We start from the raw sequence: 12,696 nt of genomic DNA, 5'->3' as shown, positions 1-12,696 counted from the left end.
GACTAGAGTTCTCATGGAGTTACAGCTCCAGACCATAGCAAGCAGATCCTGTAGAGGAAATACAGCTTCAGAGTGCAAACTCTGTGTTAGGGATTCCGTTGCAAACCTAGTTCAGTCCCCTCATGGAGAGAGGTCAGAGTTGGGCCATGCAAGCTGAGGTGATATTTTGCCCATGCAAACCTCAAGAGGGGGGATAGGACAGCCGAGCTGACAGGCTGCACCAGACATTTCTCGTTTTATTTGACGCACCCCTTCACAACTCCTGCATGCCACACTGAAAGGGGTTGTCATTGCCAGTGGCACCGTCCTCCATGTATGGGTCCCACCAAGCTGCATGGCTTATCAGATGCTAGCAGTGAGAGGGGTGGGGTTTGCAACTGTGTGGCTGTGTGTTGTAGGAAAATAAAACAGAAGTCCAGTGTACCAGGAAGCCATTTTTCAGGCCTGGTGCGGTCAGCCCATGATCAAGGAGCCAATCAAGGCTCCGTTACTTAATTAACATTGCTAGGATCAAATGGGGAGGACTAGTTAGGAGCAGTGACTGCCAAGCTTCCCAAGGTGGATTCTTTTGAGAGCTGTGAAGGCTTGTAGGTGTGTTGAATTAACAGGCCAACACATTTTTTCTCAAAGGAGGTCCAAACTGGGCCTGCAAAAACTGACAGCCTAAACCAATGTTATGAAATCTTTAAGGATTTTAAGGCTTGATAGAACCTTACAAATGGGTTTAAACTACAGCAGGGAAGGTACCAGCTGGACAATAGGAAAAAATTCATCATGTGAGGAGTAACCCAGCAGTGGAATTGGCTGCCTAGGGATGTGGTGGGATCCCTCTCATTGGCAGTCTTCAAGGAGTGGCTGGACAAGTACTTGCTGGGAATGATTTAGGCTATTCATGCATTGGGCAGGGGGGGTTGGACTAGATGGTCTGTAAGACCCCTTCCCACTCTAGGATTCTATGACAGCATACACACACACACACTGCATTGACGAACAGATTCCTCTCCACCCACGGCCATGCAAACAAACACACGGTCAGCTATTCAACACACTAAGGTTGCCAGCTGTGGGTTGGGAAATTCCTGAATATTTGGGTGTGGAGCCAGGGGAGGGCAGGTGGCAGGTAACTCAGCGGGGTATAAAGTCATGGAGTCAAGGGCAGAGAGGGGAAGTTTTTTTTTTTTTTTTGCCAACTCTTCTTTCTCTTCAGGACAATTCTATAAATTGCCAAGTGTGCAGTAAGCATAATTCCAGAAGTCCTTATTCACACCCTGAATTCAAGAGTCCTTCTTTTACAGTTCAGCCGGCCCTTTCTACAAGTGTCAGTTTTAGGTGGAATGAGTTGTACTCCGTTAAGAGTGCTAGTTTGCAATATTCCCCCTAGGCCACACAACTCTATTTCCTGTCCCTCTTTTTTTTATCAGATAGCCAAAAAATCTCGATTGATTGATTGCCAAATTTTCCTGCCCATCTTATTTTTTCAAAAATTGTTTATTTTACAGTTTTTGGAAAAGGAATCAGACAAAGATACATGATTGTACATATTTATTTTCAAATAAACAAATTGAGAATCTGGTGAGTTGCCCCCAGCAAGCGGCCTACCATAAATTGGGGGTGAGTTCCCCATGACTCGAAACTTGGCCAATGCTACATCAGGCTTCATGCACTAGCCCCTACACTAACCACATCTCTTTAAATGAGCTTGTCAAGAAACTCAAGAGTCTCTCTACATGAGACATCTTACGTGAGAATGCGCAAGTGTAAGGAAACAATGCTAGCTGGAAAGTGTTTAAATTTCACCTCTCTACAGAGCCGGCAAAGATCGCTCCTCAGAGGGTTTGTTAATTTCCTCTTCAGCTCCCTGAAGGATCTGTCAATTTCACCTCTCAGTGCGGATTATAGATACGGAAGATGTAGTCCGCCTGAGTGTTCAGGGCATGGTGGAAAGCTAGGCAGTTATCCTCTCGGGGCAGCTCCCTTGTGGTCCTGGCCCTCTTGGATGATTCTGTCAGGTTGGAGGAAAGCATGGGAGGAGGCTTCCGGTCCAAAACCTGCCCCTACGTAGGTGAATTTTGGCTGATTCAGGAGCCGGCAGGTGACCAGAATCACCTCTTGGGGTGATTCCACTCTTGAAGCTTCTGGATCTGGGGGTGCAGAGTTTGGAGGGGGGCTCTGGCAGAATTTGAGGGCACATGAGCTAAACGATCTCGTGATAAAATGGGAGAGAGGAGGAAAAGGAGCACTCCTGCATTTTATTTGAAAGCCCGTTTGGTGTAGATCCAGAGGAGTTAGCTGTGTTAGTCTGCCGTAGCAAGATAGAAAAGAGTCCAGTAGCACCTTTAAGCTTTCAAGAAGCACAGTTCTCTTCGTCAGATGCTACTGTGCTTGTGCTGCAGTAAAGTTGGTTAGTCTTAAAGGTGCTACTGGCCTCTTTTCTAGTTTGGTGTCGTGGTTAAGAGTGGGAGGACTCTAATCTGGAGAGCAGGTTTGATTCCCCACTCCTCCACTTGAAGACAGATGGGTGACCTTGGGCCAGTCACAGCTTCTAGGAGCTCTCTCAGCCCCACCCACCTCACAGGGTGATTGTTGTGGGGATAATAACACACTTTGTAAACTGGGCCATTTCCACACGACTTGCCGGCCTCCGGAACGTTGTGCAAAACACACAGATGATAGCGTCTTCTCACGCAAAATCGTGACAGGAAGACGCTATCATCTGAGAGTTTTGTGCAACAGGAAGACACAATGCATGTTTTGCACAATGTTCCAGAGGCTGGTAAGTCGTGTGAAAACAGTCCTGCTCTGAGTGGGTGTTAAGTTATCCTGAAGAGTGGTGTATAAATCAAATAATGTTATAGAAAAGAAGACGCTGTCCTGGCTTGCACTTTGAATATGAAACCTATGGAAAAATTGCTTCCGGATTGTTGGGGGTCCCCAGAAGGGAAAACCTGAAGTGTGTTTCTCAGAGCCAAGCTACAAGTGACGCCTGACACAGGTTGGACACTTGTGAGGTTCCCTTAAGTTTTGATGGGAAATGTAGGCATCCTGGCTTGGCTCTCCATTACAGCTGCAAGACCAGGATGCCTACATTTCCCATCAAAACTTGAGGGAAGCTGACAAGTGTCCAACCTGTGTCAGGCGTCACTTGTAGCTTGGCTCTCAGAGGGCACCCTATGTAGCCTGGGGCAGGCTGGGCATAGGTCAGCTTCAGTCCCAGGGCTGCCCAATGGGGGCCTTCCTGATGGCTCCTCAGACACAGACAAGCCTACAGATCATGGCCTGTGGTGTGGACTGTGTGTGGCTGAGGTCCTTTGGTGCTTCTAAAGGGGTGGCCTTCTCCCCACCCCCCTTTCCCTGGCAAATGGAAAGCTATTTCGCCAGGATTCCCTCTGCCCCACCAGAGATCATTGAAGAGAGCAGAGAGATAATTAAATAAATAATAATGGATTGCCCTTCACTGTACTCATACCCCACCCCCACCCCAAAAAAGCTTGCTGGCTGCGTGCTACACCTCTTGACTGAGTTAATTGTTTAGGGGAAAGAAGCCTGGCCTTTCTGTACAGAGACATGATCGGCTGCCCTCCCTCTGTGCTCATTTGCCCCCCTACCAAAAATGTTTGGGCTGCAAGTTTGCTTCCAGGGCTCCATCACGCCCGGCAGCCCCCGGGCAAAGATTTGCGGAAGAGAGAGGGAAGGGACGGGATCTGGCCCGATGCTGTCCTAAGCAAAGCATGGGGTGAAACCGCCCGGAGACGATGCCGCGATCAGACGAGTGGCCAGAGCTGGTCCCCACGGAGCCGAGTGGAAGAAGCAACATCTAGGGCAGTTGAACCAATTCCGCACTAGCAGGAGGTCTTCCGAGCCCCCTTTTTCCTTGCTCCTTCCTCCTGGAGCAAAGCCGCCCCGGTCCTAGGAGACCCCCAGCGTGGGGGGCGGGCTGCCCCCCATGCTCGGGCTGAGTTGATCCTGGCAGATTTCTGGTGCCCATTCCAGGCTCCCCTCTTGCACTCTGGAGGCGATTCTGTCCGAGGGGTGGAGAGTTAAAGGGAGAGAGTCCCGAGTCCTAGAGAAGCAGCCCAGAGAGAGGGGGGGCGGGCTTGTGAGGTCACTTCCGCCCCAGAAGCCCCTCCCCTTAATTATGGGCAAGTGGCCTTTCTGCATCAGCTGCGTCCCGGGGAGAGCTGGTGAGTCGAGGCGTTTGGGCGCAGGAGGACAAGGAGAGGCTGCAGCGCAGGGAGGGGAACGCTGGGCAAGGGAGGAGGCCAGTGGGAGCCCCCAGCCCTGCACTCCTGGACACTGAGGAGGGGGCTGCTAGATGGGGACCTGCGAGGAGGCAGGTGCTGCCTGGGTGGCTGTGGGGGGCTTTGTAGGGAACTGTCAGTGGGCTGTTTTGGCCAAAGAGCAGGGAGCAGAGGGCAGGAATACGTGCAGAGGAGTCTGCGTAAGAGTCATTGCTCTTCAAGAGGATGAAGCCAGGAGCCAACTGCAAATGATGTACAGTTTATGCTCAAGTTGATGCACACTTGGGTTAAAAAAACAAACACACCCACACAATTCCACTTTGACTCTTGTAAACTTTTCTGTCCCGTTCTTGTGACCTCGAGATCCTAAACTGGGTTACAGATCTCCAGTGATAGAATTCCTCTCGAAACCAATAAGGCCTCATTAAAAAAACAAAAACCTTCAATAACGAACATTTTTAAACCTAAAGATGGTAAAATACTAAGGGTTGGACAACTAAAGTGCACATAGAAAACAAGAACATAAGGAGAAGCCTGCTGGATCACACCAGTGGACCATCTAGTCCAGTATCTGGTGTCCCAACCAGTTCCCCTGGAGGGCCAGCAGCGGAGCAAAGAGGCTGAAGGCTTCCCCTGAAGTTGCCTCCTGGCAGTGGTATTGAGTGGTTAGCGGCCTCTGAATGTGGGGGTTCCCTTTGCTCACCATGACTAGTAGCCGTGAGAGATCCCTTCTCCATTAATCTGTCCAATTCTCTTTTAAATCTGCCTATGAATCTACTGCACATCAATTTCATTGGATGCCTTCAAATTCTAGTATTTTGAGAGAGGGGGGAAAGTTCTCTTTGCCCACTCTCTCTACTCCATGCATAATTTTATAAACCTCTATCATTCCCCCCCTTAATTGCCCACAATCCCCAGTTTGTGGAGATCCTCCTGGAGCCCTTCGCGGTCTGACTAGGTTTTCACCATCCTGAATAATTTTGTTTCATTTGCGAGCTCGGCCACCACACTGCGCACCCCCAGTTCCAGGTCATTTATGAACAAATAAAATAGCACCGGACCTAATACCCCTGCATCAGGGGACTCTTATCTAGCTCAGTTGTTTAAAGTGGTTTGTGACTTGGTAAAACCTCAGTCCAACCCTGCCAGTAATGGAAGTTTGGCTCCTAGTTGTGATGTTGTTGCATAATTCTTCGCTGACAAAAATCTCTCTCATCTATTCTGACTTGGAGGTAAAGCTGAGAGCAGATCCAGCACCTGCGGTGTCAGAAGTGCCTGTTGGTCCTTAGAAGACATTGCAGTCATCTAGTGATATATAGTGATGAGGTACCAGATGGTGGTGATTGACTGAGAAAAGGATTTTGAGGCTGGGTGGGTAAGTCAAGGAAACTATTGCTAGGGAAGTGATGGAAAGCGAACCCACCAGCATTGGCATGCCTTCATATCAGTCTCAGATACAGCTGCGTTTGGAATACAGCGCATGCTTCTGTAAGCCCACCTCAGAAAGGATGTCATGGAATTGGTGAACGTGCAAAAAAGGGTAAAGGTATGAAGGCACGTTTTCTGTGGGCTCCCCCCCCCCAATCTTTTCCTATTTTGGGGAGCACATAGAAATTGGGGGACTTTGGGGGAGTATTAGAAAAAAACTCATCATTTTTTCCCTTGGACTGAAATGTGCCGTAATTGCATCAGATACTGAACTTTGCAGCCCTCTCTTGCTTAAGTAATTGGTGTATTTGCAATTTTGCTTCTAGAAACCTAAGCAAAACCTTTTCCTCTTCCATAATGCTAGAAGTCCATCACCAGTTGATGGACAGTAGATTAATGGCAGACCAGATCTGCACTCCGGATGCTGATATCTTCTGGGATTCCTTGTCTCGGAATGGGGTGGTGGCTGTTAGTTTAAATGGCTTTAGAAAGGGAGCTGGACAGATTCATGGGAAAGGACTTGGGATGGCTAAAAGGAGTCTCTATGTACTCTCCAGTCTGGAGACTGTCACAGTTTGCTCACAAAAGAATCTTGCTGCTTTTGCAGAACTTGGGAGCTCCACCCAGTTTTCCCAGTCTGGCCTTGAGAGAGGAATTTGCAGCAGAGCAATGAGATCTATCGGCCGGGTTGTAAACTGACCAGATAAGATGGAAGAGCTCAAATCATCTGGCCCTGATGCAAACAAAGGACTTCATACTCAACAGGCTGTGAAGAAGGAGGGATTCTGGGAAAGCTCTGCACCAAAGACCCTGAGTGGGGACACATCCAGCTCAGAGGCACAGCACCCGATCTTCAGGCAGTTCTGCTACCAGGAGGCGGAGGGGCCCCGAGAGACATGCAGCCGCCTCCACCGTCTTTGCTGCCGGTGGCTGAAGCCAGAAAGGCACAGCAAGAAGGAGATGCTGGACCTGGTGATCCTAGAGCAGTTCCTGGCCGTCCTGCCCCCGGAGATGGAGAGCTGGGTCAGGGAATGCGGGCCAGAGACCAGTTCCCAGGCGGTGGCCCTGGCGGAAGGCTTCCTCCTGAGCCAGGCGGAGGCCAAGAAGCAAGGAGGACAGGTGAGAGAGTTTCAGCACAGTACGGAGAAGACCATTCTAAAAAAAATCTCCAAGTGCCCAACCATCTGTTAACCTGTTTAACTCCAGGCTAAGCCAGATTTCCTAGCAGGATCTCTGCCTCCAAGGATCACTGCAGCGGAATGCAGTTAGTTCTGTTCCCGTTTCTTCCGTTCTGCACATTTTGGGGCATGATAGTCCTATGAGAGCCCTCCCGGCCTCCCCCAGCAGCCCCTTCCCCTTCCGCCTCCCTTTCCAGGCGTTTGCCTGCCTCACTCCTGCCCTACTCCCTCTCCCCGCTCCTTGTTTGCTGTTTCAGGGGCCGTCAGGTGGAGCTGCTGGTGATGCCAAGGCAGAGTTATCCCTTCCGCACTTCAAGCAGAAGGCGCACTTTGGGGGGATCGCCCGGGAGGACGGTGGAGGTGCCACCTCATTGGGTAAGGAACAGCTAAGCCTCCTCTAAGGTAAACCTGGCATTTGGGGGATTCTTTTATATTTCCTTGGAAGCCTGTCTGGCGAAGAGGATGGTTTCCAGCTCGTGTTATATTTTCATAATGTCTAAAATAAAAAGAATTGGTTGATTCTTTTGATGTGCATTTTATATGTCAGCTCTGTGGCTTAGTGGTAGGCGATCCACGTTGCATGCAAAGGTCCCAGACTCAATCCCCAGCCTCCATGGGTAAAAAGGATGAAGGGTGTGAAAGGCCTTCACCCGAGATGCAGGAGAACAGCCGCCAATCAAAGTTGGCAGTGCTGACCTTGATGGAACAACGCTCTGATGCAGCTCTGTGTGTTCACAATGTGTTCCATTTCAAAAGTTTTAAGACTAGGCTTTTGGAGCCAAGATTCAATGTGGAGAGACTGTGTTTCCACACAAGAAGGTGAAATACAAAATGCAAGTGAAGAGTCATGAATTTGTTTTATTTCAGCCCCTCTCTCACAAAGCGTTCCCTCTACCATCAGCTCTCCGTGTTTCCCTCAGGTCCAAATATTAGCTGTTGCTGAGATTGAAGGACAGTGTGGTGTAGCGCTTAGAGTGTCAGAGTAGGATGGGTGAGACCCAGATTCGAATCCGCACTCTGACATCGAAGTTTGCTGGGTGAACTTGGCTGAGCCGCTTACATTCAGCCTGACCTACCTCACCGGGTTGTTGCGATGATAAAGTGGAGTAGACATTATCCACTTTGGCTCCCCATTGGTGCATGAAGCAAATACGTAAATAAATAAATGGGGTACTTTTCAGGAAGGAGCAAGGTTTTGGGGGTAGGGGCTGCAGAATTATCCCTTCCCGGGAGCTTCAGATAATTTTCTTCCTTACATCTCTTTCTGTGTCTGAGATTGCTTCTGTTTTGTCAAACAAATGAGGGATAGGTCATAAGTTAGGAAAGGTGGTTGGGTTCTCTTTTGACAGTTTTTATTCCTCGTGTTTGTGATCATGACAGGTGGTATTATGTTATCTGCTGTTCATTTAGCATCGCTGTTTTGGTGGGTTTTGTTTTTATTTCTTTTTCGGAAATGTTGTTAGAAAGGCAGTCTAGAAACAAGTTAAAAAATTGCTCTAAAGACTGAATAATAAGAACCAATACATGCAGAATAAATCAGACTGAGTTTCAGAAATGTCTTAACAGAAAGAAGGACGGTTTCCCCTCAGGACAGAAGCTGTATTTGTCTATTTATTTTTATTTTACAGAATTTCTATCCCACATTTTTGCCCTCACAAGAGCCACCCAGGTGGCTAACAAATTAAAACATATGCAATAAAATCACATTTTAATAATGTATGAGTGAGAAAGTGCAACTGGGAGAAATCCACAGGACTCTAAATGTGCGAACCGCACCCCGTTTTTCAGCCAGGCAATGAACAGCAGCATAAATGTCTTCCGCCTTCTCTTCTCTCTCTCACAGGTAATGGAAGGACACTGCCTGGTTCCTCTGGACCTCTCCCTCTCTGTGGAAGAGTGAAAGCATCGTCTGTGCAGCCAGACAAGGTAGGGAAAGAATCATCTCTGAAGCCAGACAAGGTAGACCCCAGGTGCCCCCGAAGAATCCCAAAGCTCTCTCTCATATAAAAATAAATCCAATGTATTTCCAAAATATTGAGTGTTCAAAATAGTTAAACAGTTAAATGGTTCAATACAAGCACACAATACATCTACATATAGATACAAAGTAGAAACCATGTCTTAATGATTTCATACAAACACTTTTCCAAATAGTCCAGTATACATTACTATCATCAGCTTCAATGAGCTACGTAGAAATCTCTTTCAGTCCATCCGAGCTTCCATTCACTTCAAAAGAATCTCAGTGAGCTTCAATAAATGTGTAGAATCCTACAGAAGAACTCCCAAACACCTCGGCTTCATTCTCTGATGAGACTGTTACATCCATTATCTTTCCTTCTTTAAGAGTTTAGTGACCTTGGAGGATGTGGCTGTGGACTTCTCAGAGGAGGAATGGGCTCTGCTGGATCCAGGCCAAAGGGCCCTGCACAGGGAAGTCATGGAGGAGAACCACAGGATTCTAGCCTCTCTGGGTATGCCTCTCTCTTTGCCTTTTGTGGACAAATAATGAGCTCAGGAATTTCTGCTGTTGTTAGTTTATATCAGCCCACTGTAGGGCTGTTGTTGAGGACAAAATCATTAGATCCCACATTCCTTAGAGATTCTCTTTGTTCAACTGCAAAATGTATTTGTAGCTAGTCTTTCTAGAGACCCAAGGACAGCAGATCTAAAGCTCTAGCAATAAGGATAAGATAGTCACAAAAGGACTTGGAGGGGCTAAAGAATAATTTAACTGCGCTTCGCTCTTTCCTTTACTTTCCGCCACCCTCGACACGCCACTCTTCTGAGTTGACAGGATTGTGGCATCTCTTCACAGGGACACGGAGTTGTAACCTTGGAGCCCTTCAAGGAAGCTGCATTAGATGCCTTCAGATTTGCATCTAGGAAGGTTCCCCCCTAGATTGCCTTTGCAGGGGACTCAAGCTAGAGATTTCCTTTTCCCGTTTGGTGTCTTAAGAGGTATACTGTTCAGTTCACATTCTGTCTGCAGTTTGCCTTCCTGGGGTGATTCCAAAACATGCTAAGGTCGCAGAGGCCACATTCTGCATCAAGACTAGGGCTTCCCTTTTACAGCATTCTAATCCCTCCTGCATCTTCAAAGTATCAGAGGAAGAAGTTTCCTTCTGTCGTTTTTCACTGATACGACAGGCGAGAGCCTCTCCAGTATGGCTGGTTGGGAAGCTCTGGACATTTATGCTTACCAGAAGTGCTGGAAATAATCAGTGTTTTTCTGCGGGGGATTTACAATTCAAAGATGTTTTCAGGTTCCCAAAGCTGAGCTTCCCCGCCCCCACAACTGGTGGAAGAGGACAATCCCTTTGTACAGGGCTCTGACAAAGGAGAGCAATTGGTGGGTAGGTATTTATCTGTGTGGCAGGTTCCTTTTTTTGTATATCAAAGAATGTTTTTCCTGGTAAATCTAGCTAAATGGTATCCATTTGACACTCAGGGGGCTTCTCAGAGGAGAAACTGGGGGATACATTGGGGGATCTTTGTCAGCCTTTCGAGCCTGCTCATTGACCATTATTTAACCACATGGAATCAAATGTCTGTTGAACTCTAGGCCTTATTAAAAATGTCATATGAATCGGCCACCCAACGCTGTAACTTTGCATTGTCGAGAGTGACTTTCCAAACTCTCAAGTGGAAAAGTGTCTTTTCCAACCCTACAAACAGATACCTTTAAACAGGACATGAGAATTAATCCAGCTCTGAAAAACTTCAGGTTGGCATGGTTTAGGATGTCCGTCTTGGGGCAAAATACTGGGTCAGTTCACTGATGGGAAGTTCAATTTCTCCCTCATTTAACTTATCTCTTTATTCCAACAGAGAGCGAGAGCAACAGAGGGGAGAAAGAACAAAGAAGGATATCTAAAGGCCAGCTGCAAGGGAGGAAGAAATCCATTGCTTCTAAATGTTCCAATTTCCAGGAAATTCCAGTTCAAAAAGAAAGTTACAGAGGAACTGATGGGAATAAATTCCCTGTATGTACAAAAATGTCTATGGATAAATCAAGACTTGATGCTTGTCAAAAAACAGGAAATGGGAAGCAAGTTGTGAAATCATTAGAGTGTCAGGAAAGTTGGAGTCTGAGCAACAAAATTATTTTACACGAAAGAGTGGACACAGATAAAAAGCCACACAAATGTTCAGTGTGTGGAAAGAGTTTCAGTCGATACTCAAACCTTACTTCCCATCAAAGAATCCACACCGGGGAGAAACCACATAAATGTTCAGACTGTGGAAAGAGCTTCAGTTGTAAGCCAAACCTCACTACCCATCAAAGAATCCACACTGGAGAGAAACCATATAAATGTTCAGACTGTGGGAAGTGCTTCATTCAGAAGGTGCAACTCACTTTACATCAAAGAATCCACACAGGAGAGAAACCATATCAGTGCTCCCAGTGTGGAAAGAGTTTTTATCGCAGCTCACACTTTCATTCTCATCAAAGAATCCACACTGGGGAGAAACCATATCAGTGCTCAGAGTGTGGAAAGAAGTTTCTTCATAGGGAGAGCCTCACTTACCATCAAAGAATCCACACAGGGGAGAAACCATACAAATGCTCTGAATGCGGAAAGTGCTTCACTCATAAGGAGACCCTCACTTACCATCAAAGAAGCCACACAGGGGAGAAACCATATCAATGTTCAGAGTGTGAAAAGAGCTTCAATTGCATTTCTCATCTTAATTACCATCAAAGAATTCATACAGGGGAGAAACCATATAAATGCCTAGAGTGTGGGAAAAGCTTCAGTCATAGGGAGAGCCTCACTTCCCATCAAAGAATCCACACAGGGGAGAAACCATATAAATGCTTAGAGTGTGGAAAAAGCTATCATCGCAACTCGCACCTTACATCTCATCAAAGAATCCACACAGGGGAGAAACCATATAAATGCTCAGTGTGTGGAAAGGACTTTGTCTGGATGTCAGCACTTAATTCCCATCAAAGAGTCCACACAGGGGAGAAACCATATAAATGCTCAGAGTGTGAAAAGAGCTTCAGTCATAACTCAAGCCTTATATCACATCAAAGAATCCACACAGGAGAGAAGCCATATAAATGTTCACAGTGTGGAAAGGGCTTTCGTAGCAGCGCACATCTTACATCGCATCAAAGAACTCACACAGGAGAGAAACCATATAAATGCTCAGTGTGTGGAAAGAGCTATCATCGCAACTCACACCTTACATCCCATCAAAGAATCCACACTGGGGAGAAACCATATAAATGCTCAGTGTGTGTAAAGAGCTTCAGTCAGAAGGACAGCCTCATTTCCCATCAAAGAATCCACACAGGGGAGAAACCATTTCAATGTTCAACATGTGGAAAGAGTTTCCGTCAGAGCTCACACCTGACTTCTCATCAGAGAATACACACAGGGGAAAAACCGTACCAATGTTCAGCTTATGGAAAGTCCCTTGAGGTCTTTGAGACGCTAACATTCTTGGCATGTTCTACAGTTTTGCCAGAATCAAGGTGTGTTTTCAATCATTGTAACTGATGTTGTGATAGGCGTGATTTAAAGCCATATAATAATAACAACATTCGGTTTATATACTGCCCTTCAGGACAATTTAACACCCACTCAGAGCAGTTTACAAAGTATGTTATTATCCCCACAACAAAACAACCTGTGAGGTGGGTGGAGCTGAGAGAGCTCCAAGGAGTTGTGACTGACCCAAGGTCAACTAGCTGGCTTCAAGCAGAGGAGGGGGGTATCAAACCCAGTTTTCCAGATTAGAGTCCTGCTGCTTTTAACCACTCAGAGCTGCTCAGATTTCCTGTGATGCCCTGGTTCTCCAGATGATCTCCCAAATGTCTTTCAAAGCCCCATTCTGAC

The 12,696-nt window shown here is 46.9% G+C and overlaps 1 protein-coding gene and 1 pseudogene across 4 annotated transcripts in view; one reads left to right on the top strand and one right to left on the bottom strand.

The window, feature by feature from the left end:
- Positions 1 to 12,696, bottom strand: part of LOC129327904 (zinc finger protein 208-like) — a 284,286-nt pseudogene that overhangs the window by 104,110 nt on the left and 167,480 nt on the right.
- LOC129327203 (zinc finger protein OZF-like) overlaps positions 8,719 to 12,696 on the top strand; it is a 28,113-nt gene continuing 24,135 nt past the window's right edge. For 2 of the 4 annotated variants that reach the window (XR_008596784.1, XM_054975687.1), the window contains exons 1-3: positions 8,719 to 8,770; positions 9,192 to 9,318; positions 10,676 to 12,332. Coding sequence is in view for 2 of the 4 variants with exons in the window: in XM_054975687.1 (XP_054831662.1) it covers positions 9,285 to 9,318; positions 10,676 to 12,332 (1,691 nt within the window). In the remaining 2 variants the exon portion in view is untranslated. Of the gene's footprint in view, positions 8,771 to 9,191; positions 9,319 to 10,153; positions 10,201 to 10,675; positions 12,333 to 12,696 lie in introns of those variants that run through there. The other 2 variants (XM_054975688.1, XR_008596785.1) reach the window with 2 other exon arrangements.

The sequence above is a fragment of the Eublepharis macularius genome, chromosome 4 (assembly GCF_028583425.1).
Source record: "Eublepharis macularius isolate TG4126 chromosome 4, MPM_Emac_v1.0, whole genome shotgun sequence".
NCBI classification, from domain to species: domain Eukaryota; kingdom Metazoa; phylum Chordata; class Lepidosauria; order Squamata; family Eublepharidae; genus Eublepharis; species Eublepharis macularius.
The sequence above is the reverse complement of the archived record's forward strand: the minus strand, read 5'-3'. Positions and strand labels throughout refer to the sequence as shown.